At 36.4% G+C, this 24,564-nt stretch overlaps 1 protein-coding gene across 2 annotated transcripts; it reads right to left on the bottom strand.

Annotated features, from left to right (window-relative positions):
• Positions 1 to 1,102: 1,102 nt before the first annotated feature.
• On the bottom strand, positions 1,103 to 24,303 carry LOC117987533 (uncharacterized). 2 transcript variants are annotated; one of them, XR_011237464.1, is made up of 5 exons: positions 23,003 to 24,303; positions 17,375 to 17,573; positions 12,373 to 12,448; positions 11,527 to 11,790; positions 1,103 to 1,245 (listed from the first exon to the last, which is right to left on the bottom strand). XR_011237464.1 is itself a non-coding variant. In XM_069502618.1 (4 exons), the coding sequence occupies exons 1-4, from the start codon at positions 23,024 to 23,026 to the stop codon at positions 1,130 to 1,132; spliced, it is 480 nt and encodes a 159-aa protein (XP_069358719.1). In that variant the 5' UTR covers positions 23,027 to 24,303; the 3' UTR covers positions 1,103 to 1,129. The 2 variants fall into 2 exon arrangements, 1 of the variants encoding a protein (XP_069358719.1); XM_069502618.1 differs by lacking the exon at positions 17,375 to 17,573.
• Positions 24,304 to 24,564: the final 261 nt, after the last annotated feature.

Below are 24,564 nucleotides of genomic sequence, written 5' to 3' on the forward strand. Positions count from 1 at the left end.
AATAAAAGGACTTACAGAATTTGTTTAAAACTACAATATAATAACCCTGCAAGCAGCTGAACTCGAAGGACCATTATTGTTTTGAACGTTTGTCAAATAGCAGAAACAACGAAAGAATCTGTGGCATTAACTATTTGGTACTACTTTTTTTTAAATTTATAAAATAACGCTTGCTGCAATCAGACCTGGTGGAAGTGATGATGCAGCCTAAGATGGAGCACGCTTGCCTAGAAGATACCTATTCACTCTTGACTTGAAGGTGCCATATTAATGTACATACCTCATTTGTCAATATGATTTATCAAACACGCTATAGGTAGTCCTTAAAAATAAATTCTCATGCGCCATTTTACAATTATGGATCGACTTTCATGTCAAAAGTACGGTTCACCTTCAAAATAAGGTTTAAAATCGTAGTTTTTACATGAAATTTGACATATAAATTTAAAATGGCACGTGTAAAGTCATTTTTTACGTATCTCTACATAGTATAAAATAAAGTCGCTTCTCGCTGTCAGTACCCGTAGTACAAGATTTTACGTCTCACCAAACCAAACCAAATTCGAGAGTCGAAATACTTCCGCGTTACAGTAAACTGGATCTTAAACGCCTTGTTTTAAAGCTCAAGTTTGTCTACACTTCTACAGCCAGCGCTCCAAGCGGAAACATTGCGAAATTAAAATCAGTGGCATTGAATATTTGACTTCAATTCAAGGCTGTTTAGGTCCATTTTACTGTAACGCGGAAGTATTTCGACTCTCGAATTTGGTTTCGTTTGGTGAGACGTAAAATCTTGTACTACGGGTACTGTATGATGTATGTATGTATGTATGTATGTATGAACGCGTAGATCTTTTAAACTACGTAACGGATTTTAATGCGGTTTTCACCAACAGATAGAGTGATTCCAGAGGAAGGTTTATATCTATAGTTTAATTCTCAAAAAATTTGAGATCCCTAGAGAAATTGAAATATTGTGAATTAGGTCGGAAAAAATCCTCTCGGACACCACATTAGTATCTACATTGCACCCATGCGAAGCCGGGGCGGGTCGCTAGTTATATCAATAAAGAAAACTTTTTCTTGAAGCTGTTTTAATTATATATCACCAGCAAAGTAAGTTACATTTTCACGCAAAAATCAAAACACCAAAATGGCCGTCTTCATCGTCATCTGCGTTGACTCGTTTAGTTCTCTCCGGGGTGTCAGAGATAATAGTGTCAGTTGGTGATACGATAGATCCCCCTGAAATATGAATTTTCACTTCATTAAACTCAATACCTCACCGCCGTACTCAGAGTCACTAATCGTTACTTGAGATTGAGTTAAAACGAGACAGATTTATGTGAGAGGTATAGCTCTGTCTTAAGTAACGATTAAGCGACTCTGAGTACGGCGGTCAGTAGCTCAAGGCTAAGGAGTGGATTTGGACTGTAGTAATAAAATGACGTTTTTTTTTAGAGGCAGTTTATGGGGCTATAATTCATTATTAAAGAGAGTAATTAAAAAAAATCATGATTTTTACGTCACGCTGTACGGAAGGTGAATAATGACGTCACAATCCGTAAACGACAGTTTTTTACATTTTTTTTAACACAAACATAGTGTAGGCAACACAGAAAACCTGCCATCTGTCACCCGTGAGTGGAGGTGTGACAGTGGTAGCGGCGTCGGACGGACGGAGCGAGAGAAAAAAGATGGACGATATAAAAGTAATTAAGCGAGATATAAGTACTAGGTGATTAATTAAGCTAGATATAAACTAAGTGGATGTTACAAGTGTACCTGAATATAAGACTGTGGACATCGGAACTGCGTTTGATTCATATTAGGGTCATCCCAAGACTAATAAACCCGGATTGGAGGTTAAGTTGTTTATATCAGAAGATTGGATGTGATTCATGCCCAAAAATGCGGGTCTATCCTGGAAGATGTTAAAAGTGCCTGTACAAGACGCATAGCAACATATTTATTAGGTACTTATATCGGAAATTATATGAAGAAACCTACCTGAACGAATAACAAAGTGAATATGAAATATATACAAACTGCAATGGTGCTACACTATTACTTTGGGAGTACTTGAGTAGACCTGTATCGAGTTGGAGGGCTTGTCTCCAACGCAACTACTCAAGAGATTGGTTTGAGGAAAGCACCTTGCACTGTCTGGAACAAGCAGAAGTACGTAGGTCGATGGGTCCAATGCATCCATAGGTTGTATTGAAACGGTGAATCTGTGTACTTACCTTCTTACAGTGGATGTTCATTAAAGCATGGGTGAATATTAAGAGTGCCTAATGTTAGATTACTGCATCAAAATACCTAAGTAGGTATTTGATAAGTTACAATATTACCAATTGATACTTTTAGAACAGAGTAAGTGAAGGCTATAATTATTAATAGTAAGTAGATATCAGCATTATGACTTATTTGAGAGTTCAAAGTAAGGGATTATAGTTTTGTTCTGACCGCTTTAATGGATTATTATGTAGGGACATACCTAGCCCAAGATTTGATCTATGAAGTTATAAGTAGTTTAATTTCAAGACTGGATGCAACGCACCGTAGTACTAACACCTTGTATTTTAAAATCGAAATAAGGTAATAAGTGATATGAAATACTTTAAACCAAATAGGCACCTACCTATATTAAAGTAGAATCAAGAAAACAATTAGATTATTATGTAGGTAAGTACTTGATACATGAGCTAGTGTAGAAATATAAAAAATAGAGTTTATTTGCTAGAATGTGGTACAATTTGGTCTTAAATCTGTTTTGATCTAACACATTCAACCAATAACTGAGTGTGCAAATTATTACCTATAGTACATTATCATAGCATAATAAAATGTGAAAATTTAGAATGAATATCTACTTAACTTTATCTATCTAGGAAGTAATGTTAACAGTATAATTTTATTCAAGTCTTAATTTAAATCATTCAACAATCATTTAAAAAAAAGAAATATGTACATGTGCTTTAGTTAAAAATAGAAATAATAATCTTACAATAACAACGGTCATATCTACATCAATGGGTCAATCAATGGTTTTAGTGCAAAATTTGGGTTATATACAGGGGTCTGATATAATCAAGTAGGTATGTACTTGATACTGGTGTCACTTAAATGAAATATTTCCGAGATTATTCAACTGTTACCATTTTTTTCATGTTTTGACAACTTTTCTGATGATGTCCACGACCCTGTGACCCCGACTTGACGATGAGGTCGACGAATGTGAGATGAACAAGTGGTTTTGGCCTGCATCTGTGGTGGAGAAGTGCACATAACCTTCAAGTTGTGATTGGAAGCAGTCATGTACCTGCATGGATCGGATAAGAACACAGTAACTCTTGGTGTGAGGCCTGTTGTAATGATACAAAAGAAAAAAAAGCCATCCCGGCCTGCCTCATTATGATGGAGGCTGTAACCTCAAGGTATTGTTATGTAATACAGTAATAAGAAGGTAAGAAACATCTGAATACTACTATGGTTAATTGAGGCAAATCTAGTTTACCTAGTAACTAAAATAAAGTCTTAAAACTTTGAATTGAATAGTCTCAATATGAGTAGTTATTCTTCTTTAATTAAATAATTACATACTTAACTATACACATAGTAATATTTTAGTACAATTTAAGGATAGAATGCCTGAAATATGTGTCAGGTGCATGTGTTTTCATTACCTACCATTTAATGTAAGATTTTTGGATTTGGGTCTATGGTAGGCATGGTATGGTTGTGAGAATGATAGACAGTGATAGGGAGACTAATAGAGTCGATTGCCAGATGCACCCATTGAATACCTATCTACCGACTGAATAGTCTGTATTATGTACTGACAGACATAGATCAACCCGCAGGCCCTGCATAATCAAATATGATTTGAGTTCTCTACTAAGCTACTACTGGACATAAAGAAAAGATTTTGGAAAATTAGACCTGGGGTGGATCAGCTAATAAATAATTAATTGGTCCACTAGATAAAGTAGGTAACATTGAACCTATTTTGAATCTGTAGGTTTACTTATTCGACCAAATTAGAGTTATTAGATTACTTTGAATACCTAGTAAGTATAGGGTATGAAATATCAGGTTTGAATTAATCTAACTATGTACATACCAGAAACAGAAAGACATACAACACTCATGCTCACGAAAGTAGCCATGTGGATGTTGGAATTTTATTTGATTCTTATACCAATAAAATTTATATTAAGTGCTAGTATGTACTTTTGTTCCGTTTGCTCACCCTTGTGGAAATTATAAATTACATTTGCTGCAACCACCATTTAAGGAGAGGTGAGGTTATGAAAGGAAAATGAATTGAATCATTATTATATTAACCTAAAGTGAATTTAACTGATCAGATCAGATGAAAATAAATAAATGGACTTGAATTAAAATATTTATTTATCAGCATAACAGTGGTTCTTTCAAATGTTCTTAGAGTTTTATAATTAAAAAAGGTAAAATTATGTGAGCTATCACATTCATATAAAGTCACTAGTAGCTGACATCCTCTTATACTAATAGATGACATGCATTCGTGATTTTTAGAATTTGGAAAATAAAAATAATAATAAAATAAAAACACGTTTCCACTTCTCATGCTCGTAAGGTTCTATTTTACGCAGGCTATAAGAGGACTAAAGTGCGTTTCATGCTGTTATACACAAGGTATTTAGAGGTAAACAACAGTCTCTCTGAATGACATATGGATGAGAAAGAATTTATGTAATTTCTATGGTGCCAGTGAACTTTTGCACTTGTATTGAGGTTGCGACCTATACCTACCTACAAACTCATTACAGCACCCTCATTTAATCCCTACTCTTTTCGGTCAATCTATAGATATGTACTTATAGTAATATTATATTGTTACATTTCCTCGCAATCGAAGTGAAAATCAGTGTTTATAACTCGGCTCAAGTGGCTTGTTTGGTGCCCTTGTTGTACAATCTGCTTTCATAAATCAAAGCCTTTAGGTACTTACTACCTCGGAAAAACACACACTGAACAACAGGTTAACTACCAAGTACATCATATTTACTGTTGTTATTATTGGATTGGCTTACCAACTTAATAGATGATACTATCTGCTGTAATAATAGAAATTAGAAAGAAATACTAAGTTACGAAGTTCAATTTTTATGTACGAGTAAAGGAAACTTTAAAAGATGTGTCTCTAATAACAAAAGAGAGTTACGAAGGTGTTATTAAATGAAGCGGCAATGACTGTGGCAATGTTATGTATAACAGGGTCTGGATTGTTGTATTTCTTTATATAGCCTACTAACACATAATTTTATCATATCGTTGTTTCTCGGGTATAAATAATGCACGAATAATTCGATCTCTGACTTAGGTTTAGATCTGAAATAAGAAATGAAATTGTCAGTATACAGAGAAGTGTAAATCTTAACCTTGCAAGCCCCATCGGATAAATAGTGGAGAAACGGATTCCCTACCTTTACTGCCCAAATTTTGACTAGCTATTTGACTTTGGAAAAAGGAGCTTATGAGATGCATATTTTTACTAAATAAATAAATTATTAATATAATTATTATAAACAAAAGACGGATTTGTCTCTTGTGTGTGTGCCCTTAAATTATATTAAAATTTCAAACGAGTTGCACAATTATTATCACCTGCAGACATTACACGTAGGGCGATTGTCTAAAACCTGCATCAATCATTATTGTTCTGATTGGCTGAATTTGTGCGATTCTTGTTGCAACAATGCATTGTGGCCAATAGTGAGCGAGCATTAACCAATCAGAGATGATTGCGATCGTGACATTGTAGCTGTCAAACAACCGCGGTAGAGCCCACGGTGAACTAAAGATGTTTACTACTGTAGATACTCCACAAATAGTTGAGAATATCGATTTGAGTGTTGAGTTCAATAGTCTCGATAACTAGTCTTTCAAATCATTAATCAAATTACTGAAAGCCATAAAGCAAATTAAGAAGAAGATTAATCAAATGAGATATTAAGGGAGCAAACACTTAGCGGGTTTGCCATAAACGTTGACACTATAATATTCATTCTATTGACTGTACACAAATAATCGCTTCTGGTGGCTGTCTTGGGGAAGCTAATATAAAAAAATGGTGTTTAATATTGTTATGATATAACGTGTCATTGTTATGAATGTGATTATTATTTTTAGACTCTAAACGAACTGACAACCAGTGAATAAGAGAAAAGGATACCGACTTATGTATGGACTTAGTCCTGGTGCGATAAGCGGTGATCCCTGAGAATATTAGAAACGAATACCGACTTATGTATGGACTTACTCCTGGTGCGATAAGCGGTGATTCCTGAGAATATCTGAAAAGAATACCGACTTATGTATGGACTTATTCCTAGTGTGATAAGCGGTGATTCTTGAGAGTATTTTATGATAACCTAACGAGCAAATAAGAGAGAAGAATACCGACTTATGTATGGACTTATTCCTGGTGTGATAAGCGGTGATTCTTGAGAGTATTTTATGATAACCTAACAAGCAAATAAGGGAAACGAATACCGACTTATGTATGGACTTATTCCTGGTGCGATAAGCGGTGATTCCTGAGAATAGTTGAAAAGAATACCGACTTATGTATGGATTTATTCCTGGTGTGATAAGCGGTGATTCTTGAGAGTATTTTATGATAACCTAACGAGCAAATAAGAGAGAAGAATACCGACTTATGTATGGACTTATTCCTGGTGTGATAAGCGGCGATTCTTGAGAGTATTTTATGATAACCTAACAAGCAAATAAGGGAAACGAATACCGACTTATGTATGGACTTATTCCTGGTGCGATAAGCGGTGATTCCTGAGAATAGTTGAAAAGAATACCGACTTATGTATGGATTTATTCCTGGTGTGATAAGCGGTGATTCCTGAGAATATTTTATGATGAACCAACCGGCAAATGAGAGAAAAGAATACCGACTTATGTATGGACTTATTCCTGGTGAGATAAGCGGTGATTCTTGAGAATAGTTTATGATAAGCCAACAAGCAAATAGGGGAAACGAATACCGACTTATGTATGGACTTATTCCTCGTGTGATAAGCGGTGATTCCTGAGAATATTTTATGATGAACCAAGTGGCAAATGGGAGAAAAGAATACCGACTTATGTATGGACTTATTCCTGGTGTGATAAGCGGTAATTACTGAGAATAGTTTATGTAATATAACTTGTCCCAATTGTGTCAAAGCAATCGTGCCAAAGGAGGGCAGCATTGACTATAATATAGACCTAAGAATAAGGAATCAAGAATGACAAATGGAAGGTGGCAATACTGACGTAAACAATGGATCGTATTCCGGTGACAAAAGCTGGTCCTAGTAAGAACCAACAAACGAATTGGAAAACGGCTGACGAAGCGTCTGAAAAATGACGAACAATAATAGTCTGGTAAAACCTGATTCGATAATCCCGATGCGAGTGGACGGTGATCTTCAGTATGAACTTCAGCAACTGATCGGGTCGCGATGGTGACAAGAGGGAGTCTAGTTAATTTGATGGAAAACAAGCAGACTAATTCGGGGTCGGCAAGTGGAAAGGGTGTATCCTTTTTATTAATAATAATAGATTTATCTACAGAATAGAGGTACAGATAGATATCATGGTTGGAAATCACTTTACCTGTTCTAGCAGATACTCACTAATGTTCAAGGGTTACTTAAATTCAAATTAAAGTTCTTATAATTGACGTATTCCGTAATGATATATTAATTATGTCTTGCTGAATTCGGTACGTAGTAGCTAGAAGTTGTATAGACCCTTTAAAGTAGATCTAAAATGACATGCTGATTGTAAATGCTAAATATCGGTTCATGTTAATGTACATCTTCGCAGTCACTCATTGTATTACGTTGATGTTTGGTGGAAACAGCACAGTAAAGAGCAAATTCTTAAATACTATTTCAAGTAACATCTATTCCAATAGACTATATAAGCAGTTCGCGCACGAAGGCTTGCTTACTTCACTCGCTAGGTATTAATGTATGGATCGCTGATATGTTATTAAAGCGTATAAGTACACCAATGTATCACGAAATAATTTCCTACATCTTTGTCATTCATTTGTTACACACTGACACGAGACAAGCAACGGTGACCGATGCGGCAATTCACGGCTCAGCATGACGCTGGGTTGGTGCAGCGTTTGGTGCTGTTTGTCCTCAATCACCGTGTTCAAGTTAACCATATTATCATAAGAGGACGAGGGTCTCTGGCATCGTTCGTCCTTACGCGCTCAAGAATGTACAAGAATGGAAGTTTCCAGAAATCAGATTTTATTGTATGTTACATCAATTAAGTCTATAGTGCCATGAAGGACTCGTTGCTTGCGAGACAATAAAATGGGGCAACAAAACGCCGTCTGTTGCGCTCTCTATCGCACTTACGGGGCTTATGGTAGACACAGTTATGCATGCATCTGCCCCTAGTGCAAGGATGATATGGGGCATCACAGGTAACGAGTTTATAATAATACAATAATACCTTGGCTAACATCATTGTGACTTATTTTGTTATATTAATAATAGTATTTGTTGTGCTACAATCGAGATACAGTCAGAGGCAGTCGTCTCAGTTATTTGAAAATATAGGATTACATTTTACACATTGTAGATCTCATAGTGATCTGTACTGTGTGTATCATTATCAATTAGTGGATTCATGTTTCTTTAAATTTCTGGAATAATATGATTATTGGGGTCTCCTTAGAATACATTGTGGTTTGTTTCGATCTTAGTACTTATTAATAATAACAACTACATTTAACCATATTATTTATCTTGACTTCGTAGACATAGGTTCAATATTCAATAACTCAATTTGATAGGTAATTATCTTTTATTGTTATTCAAGTAGAGTACAAAATATGGTCACATAATATCTGTGCCGACATCTCTGCCTTTCTGGTCTGCAAAATTATTTTACAATCATTATTCATATACTTACCGATATTGCTTAGTATAATACTACATATATGCAATTAAAGATTGGCATATTGTTTTCTTATTATTTGTTTTACGTTACATACTTATATTGTAATATATATATATATTTTTTTTTATTTTATTTTTTTTCAACGGTGTCAATCAGTAGGTACCACTTGAGAATAATTAAATGTCAATTCACGATAATCAAATTGGTAATGCATGAAACACTACAAAGACATTATAATCAAGGTCAACTCATATCAAATATTCATCAATTGTATGAGAACATTGGATTATAAGATATTCTTTTAATTTATTTTTAAGTTTAAAGAAATTATGAAGTCTACAGAAGTAGTTAGGTTCATTAGTATATTGTAAAACTTTGTGATTAATTTTGTATAAAGTGTTAGTAATGGTCAATGGGATCCAACAACTCTTACCATATCTCTTAAAATGTATATACTAGTGAAAATATTGTAATTTGTGTTGCATTAGAGCATTATGTAGGATTAGAATTCATGTCATTACAGTGGTAAGAAGGAAAGGGCAAACAAACTTACTTTAATTGAAAACTGATAGTGACATTGTTTAAAATCATAGAGTACTTAGCACTCAGAATTCAAGTTGGTGATAATTCACTATCCTTCTTTTCTTTCCTCGTTGTTGTTTTGTTTAAGGTTGATTATATTTTATTCGCTTTAAATGCAAATTACCAAAGATGTTTTATAATTCTCATAATTAGTATTGCCACATTTGCCATGCAAATATTTATTCACGTATTACTAAATACAAATACAAACTTGAAGAATATGTAGTTCATAATAATATTTAAAAATAAAATTATTGATTTCACTATAATTTCCTTGTATTAAGTATTAACATAAATTGTGTTGATTTCAATATTTGATTATACTATTGTGAATTGGTTGTATACGTATATCACTAACAATAACTAGATCATACAATTTTCTTAATATCAAGCTTAAATCAGAATGACTTATAGTATTTACTATTTACTTATCTCAGTGTGATTTGTTGTGTATTTATAAGAATTAGACTTAAAGATGTTGATTGCAATGTACATAATGATTATTGATACCAGTATTTTGTAGGTCTCATTGGCACTTGTTTTGTGCACTTGTTAAATCTAACAATGTTAGCTTTGATCTGTTAGAGGAATTATTATACTAATCATATTAATTATAATATAGGACTGTTAAGGTATTCTATGTTGCTCCTATTGAGTTATGGGTATGAGGGCATTACCCTCGGTTGGAAGGCCGAGTGGTCAGATATGAGGACATATCTGGAGCAGGATGGACGACTGTAGGCAACACAGAAAACCTGCCATCTGTCACCCGTGAGTGGAGGTGTGACAGTGGTAGCGGCGTCGGACGGACGGAGCGAGAGAAAAAAGATGGACGATATAAAAGTAATTAAGCGAGATATAAGTACTAGGTGATTAATTAAGCTAGATATAAACTAAGTGGATGTTACAAGTGTACCTGAATATAAGACTGTGGACATCGGAACTGCGTTTGATTCATATTAGGGTCATCCCAAGACTAATAAACCCGGATTGGAGGTTAAGTTGTTTATAATAGAGTATTTTTGCGGGAAAATATTTTTTATGTTAAAAAATTGAAAAATATATATTGTCGTTTACGGCATGTGACGTCATTAATTGCTTTCCGTACAGCGTGACGTTAATAATTAATTATTTTAAAATTGAATAAAAATCACGATTTTTTAAATTATTCTCTTTATTCTTTATTTTAATTCTAGCCCCATAAACTACCGCTATACAAAAAAACACTTCATTTTATTACTACAGTTCAATACCGACAGGTTTTCAAACCCCACCCATTGCATTATTGTCGTACCTACACCTAGCACAAACTTTAGGAACCTACTTACGCTTAGATGGAGGGGAAAGGGGAATATTGGTCATGTTTAACCAGCCAGGCCAGCCATTTCCTATCACTTCGATGGCTCTGCTAAATACCAACTAGCCGCTTTAGACGCCGTTGATCGTCTAGCCAGGAGACTTATAGGTGAAGATTCAACACTTTTGGGGAAGCTTCAGAGTCTTGATCACCGCCGAAAAGTTGCCTATCGGTGTTCTACAGGATATATTTCGGAAAGTGTGCTCAGGTGCTGTTCGATCTTGTCCCTCCCTCACCTTTCTACCACCGTACCGCAAGACACCGGGCGAGTTTCCACCCCTATGTCGTCAACATTCTATCTTCGCGTACGAAACGCTTTGCGTCATCATTCCTTATACGCATGGCTAGGGTCTGGAATACTCTTCCTAGATCAGTGTTTCCTGTCAATTATAATCCGGGTATCTTTAAAACAAGAGTGAATAGTCACCTTCTAGGCAAACGCGTCCCATCTTAGGCCACATCATCACTTCCCATCAGGTGTGAGCGTGCGCCTATAACGAATAAAAAAACCCTGTTCATACCATCGGTGCATCTAGAGGGCACCTCTCCACTACACTTACTTGCTCGCGGTCTCCACTCTAAAACTTTCCATCTATAATAATTTAGTGACTTACTTCTTCTTTCTCTTATTTCTTGTATGAGTTGAACCAGACTAGGCCTCTGTAAGCTGGTCCAATCCACCATAGACTTCCATTCCGGTTTATTTAAGACCGGTATTCGTAGCTTGTAACCCATCTCGGGTACATACTCGTAGTTCCCAGCACCATTTAGAGCTCTGATATCAGCCTCGGTCTGGTCCAATCCTGTGAACTGGTACGACTCTGGCCGATCTATTGTAGTGTAAAGGTCTGTTGACGGAGTAGTGGTTGTTTTTCTTTCTGGAAAATACGTTTGAAGTGACGTCGTTTGACGTCTTTATCCAAAAAACCGGTCAAGTACGAGTTGGACTTCGACACACGAAGGGTTCCGTACCATCGTACAAGATGAAATACCACTATGAAATTTTAAATTTTGTCATGGCAGCCATTTTGAAATTTTTATTAAGTACTAGCTCATGGCGACCTCGCACCAGAAGACGCAGCGTTGAAAGACCCCCCACTAGGTGGACGGACGACATCAGACGAGTCGCAGGGAGCCGCTGGATCCAGGTGGCGGAAGACCGTGGCGTGTGGAAGTCCCTACAAGAGACCTATTTCCAGCAGTGGACGTCTATTGGTTGATGATGATGATGACTAGCTCATGCCGGCGACGTCGTCCACGTAGATTTAGGTTTTGAAAATCCCGTTGAAGCTCTTTGATTTTCCGAGGTATAAAGTAGCCTCCCAAGCTCTCCAAGTCTTAAACTATACCCATGCAAAAATCAGGTGATTCGTTGCTCCGTTGCGACGTCATTTGAGCACAAACCAACAAACAAACACACTTTCGCATTTATTTTATACTATGGGTAGTGATTGACTTACTACGTCGTGCATTCCTTATTCGTACTGGTTTCTTAATAGCAGTCACCAAACTGTTCCATGCTGTACTAACAGCATTCTGCAAAAAAAAAATAGATAGATAGATAGATAGATTCTTTATTTTGCGTTTCACATGCATCCACTTATACTTACAATTAAGACATGTTTTGAACGGCAGTGCCACTTACACTAACTAGATGATTAATAATAAATTTAAATACAAATAAAGGTACAAGATAAAAGACACAAAATACAAAACGATAAACGATAACGATAACGACATGAGATACATATGAGACCCTGTAAGGGTATAGCAAAACATAGGTTATTATAATTATTAGATAATTCGCTTTTACACTTAATTCACTTAGATTGTGTGACATGTAATATTTACACCGCCATTTTTATTTTTTTATATTTTATTTTTCTTGGCACCATTCCACGCGGTCATGATTTATATAGTAATTACTAGTTTTATTGTATTAAAAAAAAAAAATACAATATTCTTAAATTATAATAACAATATTACAAGAACGAAACAGCAGTAGATTACAATTTTTTAAATAACTTTAACTTGCTAATTCATATATATAAACCTTGTAACAAACTAAAACTTGACAAAAAAATTCAGTTTCAAATCCTCTCAGTATGAGAAGGGTTTAGCCATACTCTACCACGCTGGCCAAATGCGGATTAGCTTGGCAGACTTCACACACCTTTGAGAACATTATGGAGAACTCTCAGGCATGCAGGTTTCTTCACGATGTTTACCTTCACCGTTAAAGCGGGTGATATTTAATTTCTTAAAACGCACATTCCGAAAAGTTAGAGATGCGTGCCCGGGATCGAACCCCTGAACCTCCCGAATAGGAGTCGGACGTCACTAGGCTATAAATGGAAACGCCCATTCTTGTCCTAAATTCATCTATTAATGTTATGAATAATAAATAATAAATAAATCATTTATTGTTCCAAAGTGTTGGTACAAGTATAAGAGTATTTTTCCGACATATTATCACGACAAAAGACTTTCTTAAGTAATAAGTTCATAATATTTAAATTTTAAATACGTATCTAGAATACTAGCTAATATTTTAAATACGTATCTAGAATACTAAAAAAACTTATTTTATGACTGAAATATTGCTCGTAACGGTTTGGGCGTAACACTCCAGCGTAATTAAAAGACACTCAACTAATTCCGCGTGTAATGACAGTCTGGGCACATTGCAATAATTCTTACCGAGAAAACAAATAAACAAAAAGGTTTATAAAAGTTCCTCCGAGTTCTATGTCCAAAATAGTGCTTGTTCCATGATTTGTGATCTCAGTCCTAATGCCTTTCATTAATTTCATTGACGGATGCACTTTGGCCAAAAACCCTTTGAAGAATGGGCGTTTCCCATTGAAAAGAAAAATCTTACCCCAATTTCCGTTCGAAGGTTACCGATAAACGCATTAAAATCCGCACCGACATCATCCAGAATACTATAAAATAGATAACCGTATAATAAGACACACTGCAATAATTTCATGACTGTACTCACAAGTTGTCCTTCACAAAGAACAATTGAGAATGACCGGACGAAATTAGGTTACTTAAATATTATTGTAATATCACAATGAAAGTATTTTCAAAATGTACACTTACTTTTACTACTACATTATGTGTTACTAGCTGATGCCCGCGACTTCGTCCGCGTGGAATTAGGTTTTTTATAAATCTCGTAGGAACTCTTTGATTTTCCGAGCTTAAAAATAGCCTATGTTACTCTCTCCTTATCTATACCCGTGCAAAAAATCACGTCAAGCCGTTGCACCGTTGCGTTTAAGGACAAACCAACAAACCGACAAACAAACACACTTTCGCATTTATAATAAGGGTACTGATTATGTGACTATTTAACTCTCTGATTCATTCACTGATATCATCCCGACAATACAATGACCAAAGGCTTTCAGTGTGTAACTTGAAAATACAATAATTGTAATTATACACTACTGATTTTTTAGTACCACAATTACAATTACACAATTTATTCGACGATTCGAAAACACTTTATCAAAGTTTAAATCTTAATATATAAAAGGAAAAGGTGACTGACAGACTAACTATTTGCCTGACTGACTGATCTGTCAACGCACAGCTCAAACTACGGGACCTCTGTGTGGACTACGAAAATTTCAAACCCCTGTTTTACCACCTTAGGGGTTGAATTTTTAAAAATTCTTTTTTTAGGGAACGTCTACGTCATAATAGCTATCTGCATGTCAAACAGCCCGATCCGTTCAGCAGTTTGAGCTGTGCGTTGATAGATCAGTCAGTCAGTCAGTCAGTCACTTTTTCGTTTTATATATTTAGACTAGCTGATGCCCGCGACTTCGTACGCGTGGATTTAGATCTTTAAAAATCCTGTGGGAACTCTTTGATTTCCCGGGATAGCCTATGTCACTCTCCAGGTCTTTATCTATACCCATGTAAAAAATCACGTTGATCCGTTGCTCTTTTGTGACGTGATTGAAGAACAAACCAACAAACAAACACACTTTCACATTTATAATATAGGTACTGATTAAACAGCGCGAACGTGGTACAACGAAGAAGATACAACCAAAAATGTAAAACTACTGAGTACAGAGCATAATATAAAAAGCTTTAGCGTAGTCGAGTCTCGGGGACCCTTCCAGTAGGTACTTGCCGTGTAATAAAGCGACCAACTGCCGCGGAAAATGAGAATTTGAATTTTCCAACACTGTGGAAATATTCATGTGTCTGCCACATTACTGGATGCCTTTTAACAAGCTTGTTTTTATCACATTTTCTTTAATACAGATCATCGGCATCGTAGTGACTTATCATCATCATCATGATCAACCCATCGCCGGCTCACTGCAGAGCACGGGTCTCCTCTCAGAGTGAGAAAGGTTTGCCATAGGCCATAGTCTACCACAGACTCTTCACACACCTTTTATTTAAAAAAATATATATATTAGACATGTTAAATGACTAATATTCCCCTTACCTCTCCAACTAAGCGTCAGGCTTGTGCTAGGAGTAGGTACGACAATAGTGCAACGGGCGGGGTTTGAACCGTCGACCTTTCGGTTTTCAGTCCACTCCTTTACCGGTTGAGCTAATGAGGCTCTAAACCTTTGAGAATGTGAGGAAACCTGCATGCCTGAGAGTTCTCCACTCCCAGGCAGGTTTCCTCACGTTGTTTTCCTTCAGCGTTATTCCCTGTTTTCAAAAAGGGTAAATGGTTCCGCAGATCATTTGAAACTCGGAACTCCTTTTCTTTTAGTTTTCTTTTCTTAGAAACCTTTCTCAGCCAAGTGCGCCCCTCGGAACTGAAAGTCACCGCCCAAGTGGTTAGAGGAAAACATGGGATGGGGATACTACGAGCACAAAACTATCCATACTAATAGTCAAATAGTCAAGTAATTTATTCAAAATAGTAAATAAATTACACTTTTTGATGGTCGGTTGTTGGATTTGTAAGATATAGTGGTGATAATTTTTACGCAAACTTAAAACTAAAAGTTATGAGGGTTCCAAACGCACCCAGGTCTGAGAAGAGCCCACAACAAACTAAGCCGGGTATTTTCTTTTTATTATCACCACTTTACACTCCGTTGCGATGTGATTGAAGGACAAACCAAAAACCAATGAACAAACAAACACACTTTCGCATTTATGATAGGGGTAGTAAAGTTGTCCCAAATATTGTCACTATGAAATCACTATTGTAATATGAATTAGCTAGTGAGTAAGAAATAGAATTAAACTTTGATCTCGGTGTATCCCTGGCCGATGACTAAGCAGTCAACTTCCGAAGCAGTGTCGAGAGTGACTTTCAAACTCCAAAAATTGCGTATCACCAAACATTAAACCACAAGCGACTTTTATGTGTAGAATCACTACCCGAACCCATATTTACATGCGAAAGTGTGTTTGTTTGTTGTGTATTGGTTTGTCCTTCAATCACGTCGCAACGGAGAAATGGATGGACGTGATTTTTTGCACTTTACACTCATGTTAAATCGTGGTACATGTTAATTTGTCGTTGAGACCGACAAAACGTCACATAGGTCACATAGGTCACATAGGTATGAGTGACACAGACAAAGTTCTACAAAGCCGTAATCTCATACTAAAAGTCGATGTACATTATTTTCTGCCGGTACTGTACATAATGAACTGAAAATAGCTGTTAACTATTTTTGTCAAATCATAGCAGTTTATAATGTTAAAAAATTGCCCTATCACCTACATTATTTTATTGAATAAAAACTTCATTCGGCACGAAAATGAACGTACAAAATCGACGGTAGGTACACATCGGAAATCACCACAAAGCGGATAACTCACTGACAAACTAAACAACGGGGAAGATATAAAATATTCAGTTGCTAAAAGCATTTTACTGTCCGCTTACAATGCGTTACGATGATTTTGGGAATTTTTGATTGGGAGGTATGGAATATGGAAATATTCTCTGACAAGTGGTTTGAAACCTTTTTTTTGTTTTGTATGTGTAGTTTTTGAAATAAATACCTAACAGGGTTTTTATTTATTTTATTTAGAATACTTTATTGCACACACAAATATATAAAATTTCAAAATGGCCACCGTTTAAATTAAAGAAAATTAAAAAGTAAATTACGTTGTACTATGTTACGGAACCCTCTGTGTGCGTCTCGCGCTTGACCAGTTTTTTCTTCTAGTAAAGACTTATAAAGCATTGCACTCTAGTGTTGAAGTTGAATTATGATTCAAACTTAGGGTTTTTGGTAAAAGCATTCCTCACTTCGGCTTCAAGTGGTTTCCAAAAATAGCCTTGAACTTTTCGAAAATAATCATTCCTGTCAAAGTTGGTCAGAATCGTTGTAGCAAGAGTGACGTGACAGGAGAACGCTTTTAGCGGCTGAATATTTTATATCCCTCCCCTGTACAGTTTGTTCACAACTTGCTGCTGGCATTGGGATAGAAAATAAATATACCTACTATTTCGATTCTTGAAATTACTCTTGCTTTATGGCGATTTAGAATCGGACCGGATGTTTTTAGGATTCCGTATGAAAACAAAGAACACAAATAGTTTCATCTAGTCCGTTTTCCCATCCGTCCGTCTGTATATCTGTCATTTGAACTCAGAATTTTTGGATATTTTGGTGCGAGGACGCCATTAGTAGAATTGTAAACCCTGTAAAAAAAAACTATTTATTACTCACAGTAGTTATGGTAGCCATCTTTCAAAACAAACCTAAATGCATTTTCAACACAAGATAAACACAGGAATTAACCACAAAAACGTTGTCAGGGACACCTGTCTTTGATTTATTTGTTGGACACAAATTTGGGGTGAAAAACAGGGACCAAAACGAGGCTACAACCCTAACGAACCTTATCCATTGATAAGTTAACCAGAAACTCTAAAATCTTTGAATACGAAATAAAGTATGAGTCCCAGAATTAAGTATCTTTTTTTTTAATTTAAAAGAATATTAGCCATGTTAAATGACTAATATTCCCCTTTCCTCTCCAACTAAGCGTCAGGCTTGTGCTAGGAGTAGGTACGACAATAGTGCAACGGGCGGGGTTTGAACCGTCGACCTTTCGGTTTTCAGCCACTCCTATACCTACCGGTTGAGCTATTGAGGCTCTTTCTCTTTAATCGTTCCTTGATTACTGAAGATCTTGTTCATGTCGAGACATTCTCTTCCTAACCTCAAATGAATACATTGTTTCAATCGGCTTTTCTTAGTGGCCATTTTCACGATTTTATAAAGCACATTTTTAACTTCCTGAGCTTTTCAGATCTCCATGTTGGTGACCCTTACAACTCTTAACTCTTTATATTAAATATATAAAAGTAAAACTGAATGACGGATCTATCAACGCACGCAAATTGAAATTTGGCACGCAGATAGCTATTATAACGTAGGCATCCGTTAAGAAAGGATTTTTGAAAATGTAACCCCTAAGGGGGCAAAATTGGGGTTTGAAATTTGTGTAGTCGCGGATATAAGCTAGTCAGTAATAAGCATAAGTGAGTATTAGTGCTCAAGTTATATTACTTGTGAAACATGTTTTTTTGCAGCAATAACGTCTGTTTAATTTAAGTACTTACGTCATTTTGAATGCTAGATATTATGTGCTTTCAGATTATTATTTATGTAGTGTGTTACTAAAAATCTACGAGTTGTGTCGATATTAGATACAGTGGATACCATTTTAATTATAATTTTGTATTTAAGCTAATGACTCAAGTAGAAGAAGCGCCGTAATAACTCATGTTTATCCAAGCGATGAATCTCTACACTCTGGTAAAACATCTACGAATTCTATTTAGTAGGGCATAATTACTATAAAATATATTAAACTAATAAAGGTTAAAAAAAAAACTAGGTAAGTAGGTATTGGTTCTAATATCTTTGTCTTATGAGAAAGGTGCTTTACAATCACAAGGGGCTTCCGATGCGACCTACAAAATAATGCCTATAATATATTATGGTGAATAATATAAGTGACGTTTCCGTAAAAAGTGTACTCCTTGTTCCCTTAAAGATATATACGCAATCATATTTTACCATCGTTGTTCACCGTAATAATTTTATCTTTTTCTTTGCTTTTATTATGCTTTGCATTTTGGTTTATTTTGCTGCAATTTTATTTGTGTCTCAAGGGTGGCAGTTCACTATAGGTACGATGTTTTCTTAGCGATGTTTTTCTTCACCGTTAACGCAAGTGGATATGCATATACCTATTTCATTGCCTAAATCATCGATGGCCTAAAACGTTCATTATTTAAAAAAAAAAAAGTGCCTGGGATCGGACTCTGAACCGCCCAAACAGGAGGCTGAACAGTTCAACCGATTTTGATGAAATTTGATACAGAGTTAGCTTACATCCGCGGAAAGGACATAGGCTACTTTTTATCCCAGAAAATCAAAGAGTTCCCACAGAATTCTTAAAGGCCCATCTATTTAACCGATTTATATGAAACTAAGCTTATGCTGGCGACTTCGTCCGCGTGGACTACACAAATTTCAAACCCCTATTTCAACCGCTTACGGGTTGAATTTCCAAAAATCTTTTCTTACCTGATGCCTACGTCATAATAGCTATCTGCATGCCAAATTTCAGCCCGATCCGTCCAGTAGTTTGAGCTGCGCGTTGATCTATCAGTCAGTCAGTCAGTCACCTTTTCCTTTTATATATTTAGATTTGGTACAGTGGTAGGTTGCATCACGCAAATTGATATAGGCAGCTTTTTCTCCTGGAAAATGAAAGAGTTCCCACGGGATTTTTGTAAACCCTAAATCCACGCGGACGAAGTCGTGGGCATTATATAGTTCACATAATATATCCCGCTTATCGCTGAGAGCTTTGTATTGATATTACCCTGAAACCCAGTATATATTATGGCAACCCAATACTAATCTATTATGGCATCTTACTAGCTTATCATATATTCTCACAGATAATATTAGTGTATCAGTGGCGCCAACGAGCGTGTGGCTGACATTGTAATGCGCAATCACGCTAGATCAGTACCTAGGATAGCTAACTTGTGGGGCTTCACAGTAAGCGATAGACCCAACGCCTGGTCGACTAGTCGTCCGGCAACTCGGTCGTCGGCGACCGTCTAACGGTCTGTAATCTGTAAATTATATAATATGGAATTCGCCGTGTATACGCACGCAGTCGTCGCATCGTGCTCATACAACGGAGACTTCCATATTCTTCATATTTCCAATTTCATCATACTTATTTACTTATTTAACGTTACATTGGCACATTACATTACATTACACATTATCACTATAACTCACCAAGTTACTATATTATGTAAAACGACTTGTACACCATTGACTAGCTGACTTTTAAAAGTTAAAATATAGGGAGTATTAATAAGAACGAACGCTAGTTCAATGGCCGCACAGCCGTGTCAATCAAGGAGGTTGGTTTCCATAATCTTGTTACCCGTACGCTGCATCTACACGGCATCGGTGTACGACGAACGAGGTGTACCATTTCGTATTAATCTTGTATCCTAGTTTGATCCAGTGATATACTATACTATAGCTGTGATAGCCTAGTGGCTAGGATATCCGCCTCCTAATCGGAGGTCGGGGACACGCACCTCTAACTTTTCGGAGATAAGTGCATTTTCAATACCTAATTAATTAATATCACTTGCTTCAATGTTGTGCGGCGTTTCTACGTTCGTTTGCCATCTCGACCTATCGCGTACTATAGAACATGCGTTGTATTATATTGTTGGTTTTATAAAATGCCATTTTGCATGATAAATGCGTTTTTTTATTAATTTTTATTTTGAAAATTATCTGTGGTTTTGAAAATTTTCGATTTCCAAATTCACAATATCTTTACGGGAATCTGGCAAACCACAGAGACAGATACCTACCTATTTGTTTCAAGAACGTATCTTCGTTATTAAAGGTTAGATGTTCTTATTATTGCCTACCTAATGTTAAGTAATGATTTTAAGCTTATTTCGTGGTTTAACGACGACAGCTCGTGAAGTGCATTTGGGTTGAAATACGTGATCAAATCAGAAATGAGGAGATCCGTAGGAGAACTAGAGTAACCGACATAGCTCAACGGGTTGCGAAGCTGTAGTGGTAGTTGGGGTCCCAAGGTGCTGGATTGGCGACCTCGCACCGGAAAACGCAGTGTTGAAAGACCTCCCTACTAGGTGGACGGACGACATCAGACGAGTCGCAGGGAGCCGCTGGATTCAGGTGGCGCAAGGCCGTGGCGTGTGCAAGTCCCTACAAGAGACCTATGTCTATCGGTTGATGATGATGATGATCGACTTATAAAAACATCAAATTAATCGTGGTATGTACCCGTTATCATCATTAAAATATAATATTAAGTAGTAAAACACTGTCTCAGTAACTAGACCATAGGATAGACGTTAATTACTCAAAGCAAACCAAAAGCCTGTTTATTATGTACATAGTGGGCTTTACATAAGTAGCTGTATGCCGGTGGATCAAAGGAGTAATCAAACATTTACCGACGCACGGACTGTTGATGTACTTATTATGAAACTATGATGAATGTATGATGGCCTGATAGTCTGTAGTCATGGGTGGCTTTTGTATAAAATAAAGACCCAAGATTAAACTAATGAGACCTAGTTCCAAACTTAAACCGTAGGTACCCCATTAACCTCGATAGAGCCTTTAGAGCCTCAATAGCTCAACGGTTAAGGAGCGGACTGAATTCCGAAAGGTTGCCGGTACAAACCCGTTGCGCTATTGTCGTACCTACTCCTAACACAAGCTTTTCGCTTAGTTGGAGGGGTCATACTTGATATTATAAATGCAAAAGTGTGTCTGTCTGTCTGCTAGCTTTTCACGATCCAACAATTGAACCGATTTGATGTAATTGACAGACACCGAAATGACGAAATCCATACTAATATTATAAATGCGAAAGTTTTTCAGTCTGTCTGTCTGTCTGCTAGCCTTTCACGGCCCATCCGTTCAACCGATTTCAACGAAATTTAGTAGGTACAGAGATAGATTGCATCCCAGGGAAGGACATAGGCTACTTTTTATCCCGGAAAATCAAAGAATTCCCACGAGATTTTAAGAACCTAAATCCACGCGGACGAAGTCATCGTAACTAAGTAAGCGGACATTTCAGCAGCTCAAAAGCTAAAACCTAGAAACAATTAATTAATGAGAGCAATAAATAAATCTAAGTGTCGAGCTGTAAAAGCATTCTCGTGTACCGTACTCATTGGACAATTTGTGACTGACAGACATCTAGCCACAAACTAAAGCCACATATACAGACGCAGATTATCCCTAAGGCAAACTAGGCACGTGCCTAGGGGTGCGAGGTTACGAAGGGGCGCGCGCGATCATGTAGAGTTGCATTACCTGGTCTACCTAATTAATAATTATCCATACTATATAATATTATCTTGGATTTTGCATGCTATACATTGTGGGTTTGAAAAATACCTACTAAGTCACTAAAACTACGAAATGATGTTGGATTGTGTTTAGGCATCTTCTAGGTAAACGCGTCCTATCTTAGGCCGCATCATCACTTTCCATCAGGTGTGATTGCGGTCAAGCCTTTGCCTATAATGAATAAAAAAAAAGGTAGTATAACAATAACGCTAAGTTTTTGCTAGCGTTCTGGTTACACCCCGTATAAAAGAAAATTAGTAAATAAACCACTTTTTTATTTTGTTGATTTTTTTGTGATTCGGTACAAAAAATAGTTGATCCGCCCCTATACCACTTTGTAGACTAAAATAAACTGACAAATGTGCGCCATAAATACAATCTCGAGCTATAAGAGCATTTCCTTGTTAGGCACTTATTGGACAATTCGTGACTGACAGACATATAGAGATTGCTGAAACTTGTAATTATTTAGCGTTTATCTGAATTAACATTTAGTAGATACTTTTATTGATATTAAGGTTTTTAAATCAATAAATAAATAAACTTTTATTTCAGGCATAAGTACACCCATAATTGTGTTTAGTACTAGCTTAAACTTAACAACTAATTCTACTAAGATTAGGTACTAGGTAGGTAGGTACTAGGTAGGTAGGTACTAGGTAGGTTTCCGTACCTCAAAAGGAAAAATGGAACCCATAAGGGTTTCATAAGGGATCCTTTAAAGGATCACTTTGTTGTCTGTCTGTCTGTCGGTCTGTCAAGAAACCTACGGGGTACTTCCCGTTGACCTAGAATGGCAGGTCGGTAGATCGTATAGCAGACATTAGGGGAAAAATCTGAAAATCGTGTATTTGTGGTTACATCACACAAGAAAAATTAATTTGTGGTCATGAATTGACAAGTATTTCCAATTTTCAAAGTAAGATAAAACCTACCTACCTACCAAATTTCACGATTCTAGCGTCAACGGGAAGTACCCTATAGGTTTTCTTTACACACACGACGGACACACGGATGGACAGACAGACAACAAAGTGATCCTATAAGGGTTCCTTTTTTTCTTTTTGAGGTACGGAACCCTAAAAACAGGAATACGAAACTCCGAACCGAGGCTGTAAAAGACTCCCGGGCTAACCAATAAAATGTGGTCAATATTATTCCTGCGATCCGTCAAATTTTAATCTACGCCCACACTCAGCTCAAACCCTACCCCGTGTGTGTTTAGGACCACAGACCCGTAATTGGAGGAGACTAGATAGGATTAGGGTGTGTGTATGTTTAAATTACCAATTTGTTAAGCAAAGTTACTGAGTAAATATTATGGAAAGTTGGTTTGTTGGTCATGACTATTGTTAACTAGAAAAGTTTCAACTCGGGCTTTTAACCCTTATTATTTATTTAAATCTTAAATCTTAACAATAATATAATTATGCCCTTAATAATATACAATGTTACATAGTTTTTTTTAAAGAATAATAGCCATGTTAATTGACTAATATTGCCCTTTCCTCTCCAACTAAGCGTCAAGCTTGTGCTAGGAGTAGGTACGACAATAGTGCAATGGGCGGGGTTTGAACCGTCGACCTATCGGTTTTCAGTCCACTTCTTTACCCGTTGAGCTGTTGAGGAGTTAGTATTTACTGAACGTATGAATAGGCCGCGTGACAACCCCTGTACTAGTAAATATTGTATTACATTGGGTTGATTTCCCCATTCCTAAGTACCTACTTAATTAAATGTTATTACAATGCGCTAATGGTAACTTTGAAAAATTGAATAAGTATAGGTACTAATTATTTGTTCTTTAACACATTTTAACTTTTTTGTGTGATGTAACCACAAATCCACGGTTTTCGGATTCATTCCTTTACTTGCGCTATAAGACCTACCTACCTGCGAAATTTCATGATTCTAGGTCAACGGGAAGTACCCTATAGGTGTTCTTGACAGACACAACCGACAGACAGACAGACAAAAAAGTTATCCTATAAGGGTTCCTTTTTCCTTTGGAAACCCTAGAAATGGTTGAATAAGTTACCTTTTGCGCATTATGTGTGTTTGATTCTTAAAATCGCACAATTTGCTATTTATTATACACCCTATTATAAATGCGAAAGTGTTTGTTTGTTGGTTTATTGGTTTGTTGGTTTGTCCTTCAATCAAGTCGCAACGAAGCAACGGATCGACTTGATTTTTTGCATGGGTATAGTTGAAGACCTGGATAGTGACATAGGC

The sequence above is a fragment of the Maniola hyperantus genome, chromosome 13 (assembly GCF_902806685.2).
Source record: "Maniola hyperantus chromosome 13, iAphHyp1.2, whole genome shotgun sequence".
Taxonomy (NCBI): domain Eukaryota; kingdom Metazoa; phylum Arthropoda; class Insecta; order Lepidoptera; family Nymphalidae; genus Maniola; species Maniola hyperantus.

Bases quoted from the DNA above. Each gene is read 5' to 3' on its own strand.
- LOC117987533 (XM_069502618.1), bottom strand. From the start codon at position 23,026: ATGGGTTCCATTTTTCCTTTTGAG. The intron at 12,449-23,002 runs GTACGGAAACCT...TTTTTTTTGCAG, and splicing joins GTTCCATTTTTCCTTTTGAG to AATGCTGTTAGTACAGCATG. The intron at 11,791-12,372 runs GTAAGTCAATCA...CGTATTTTCCAG, and splicing joins AATAAGGAATGCACGACGTA to AAAGAAAAACAACCACTACT.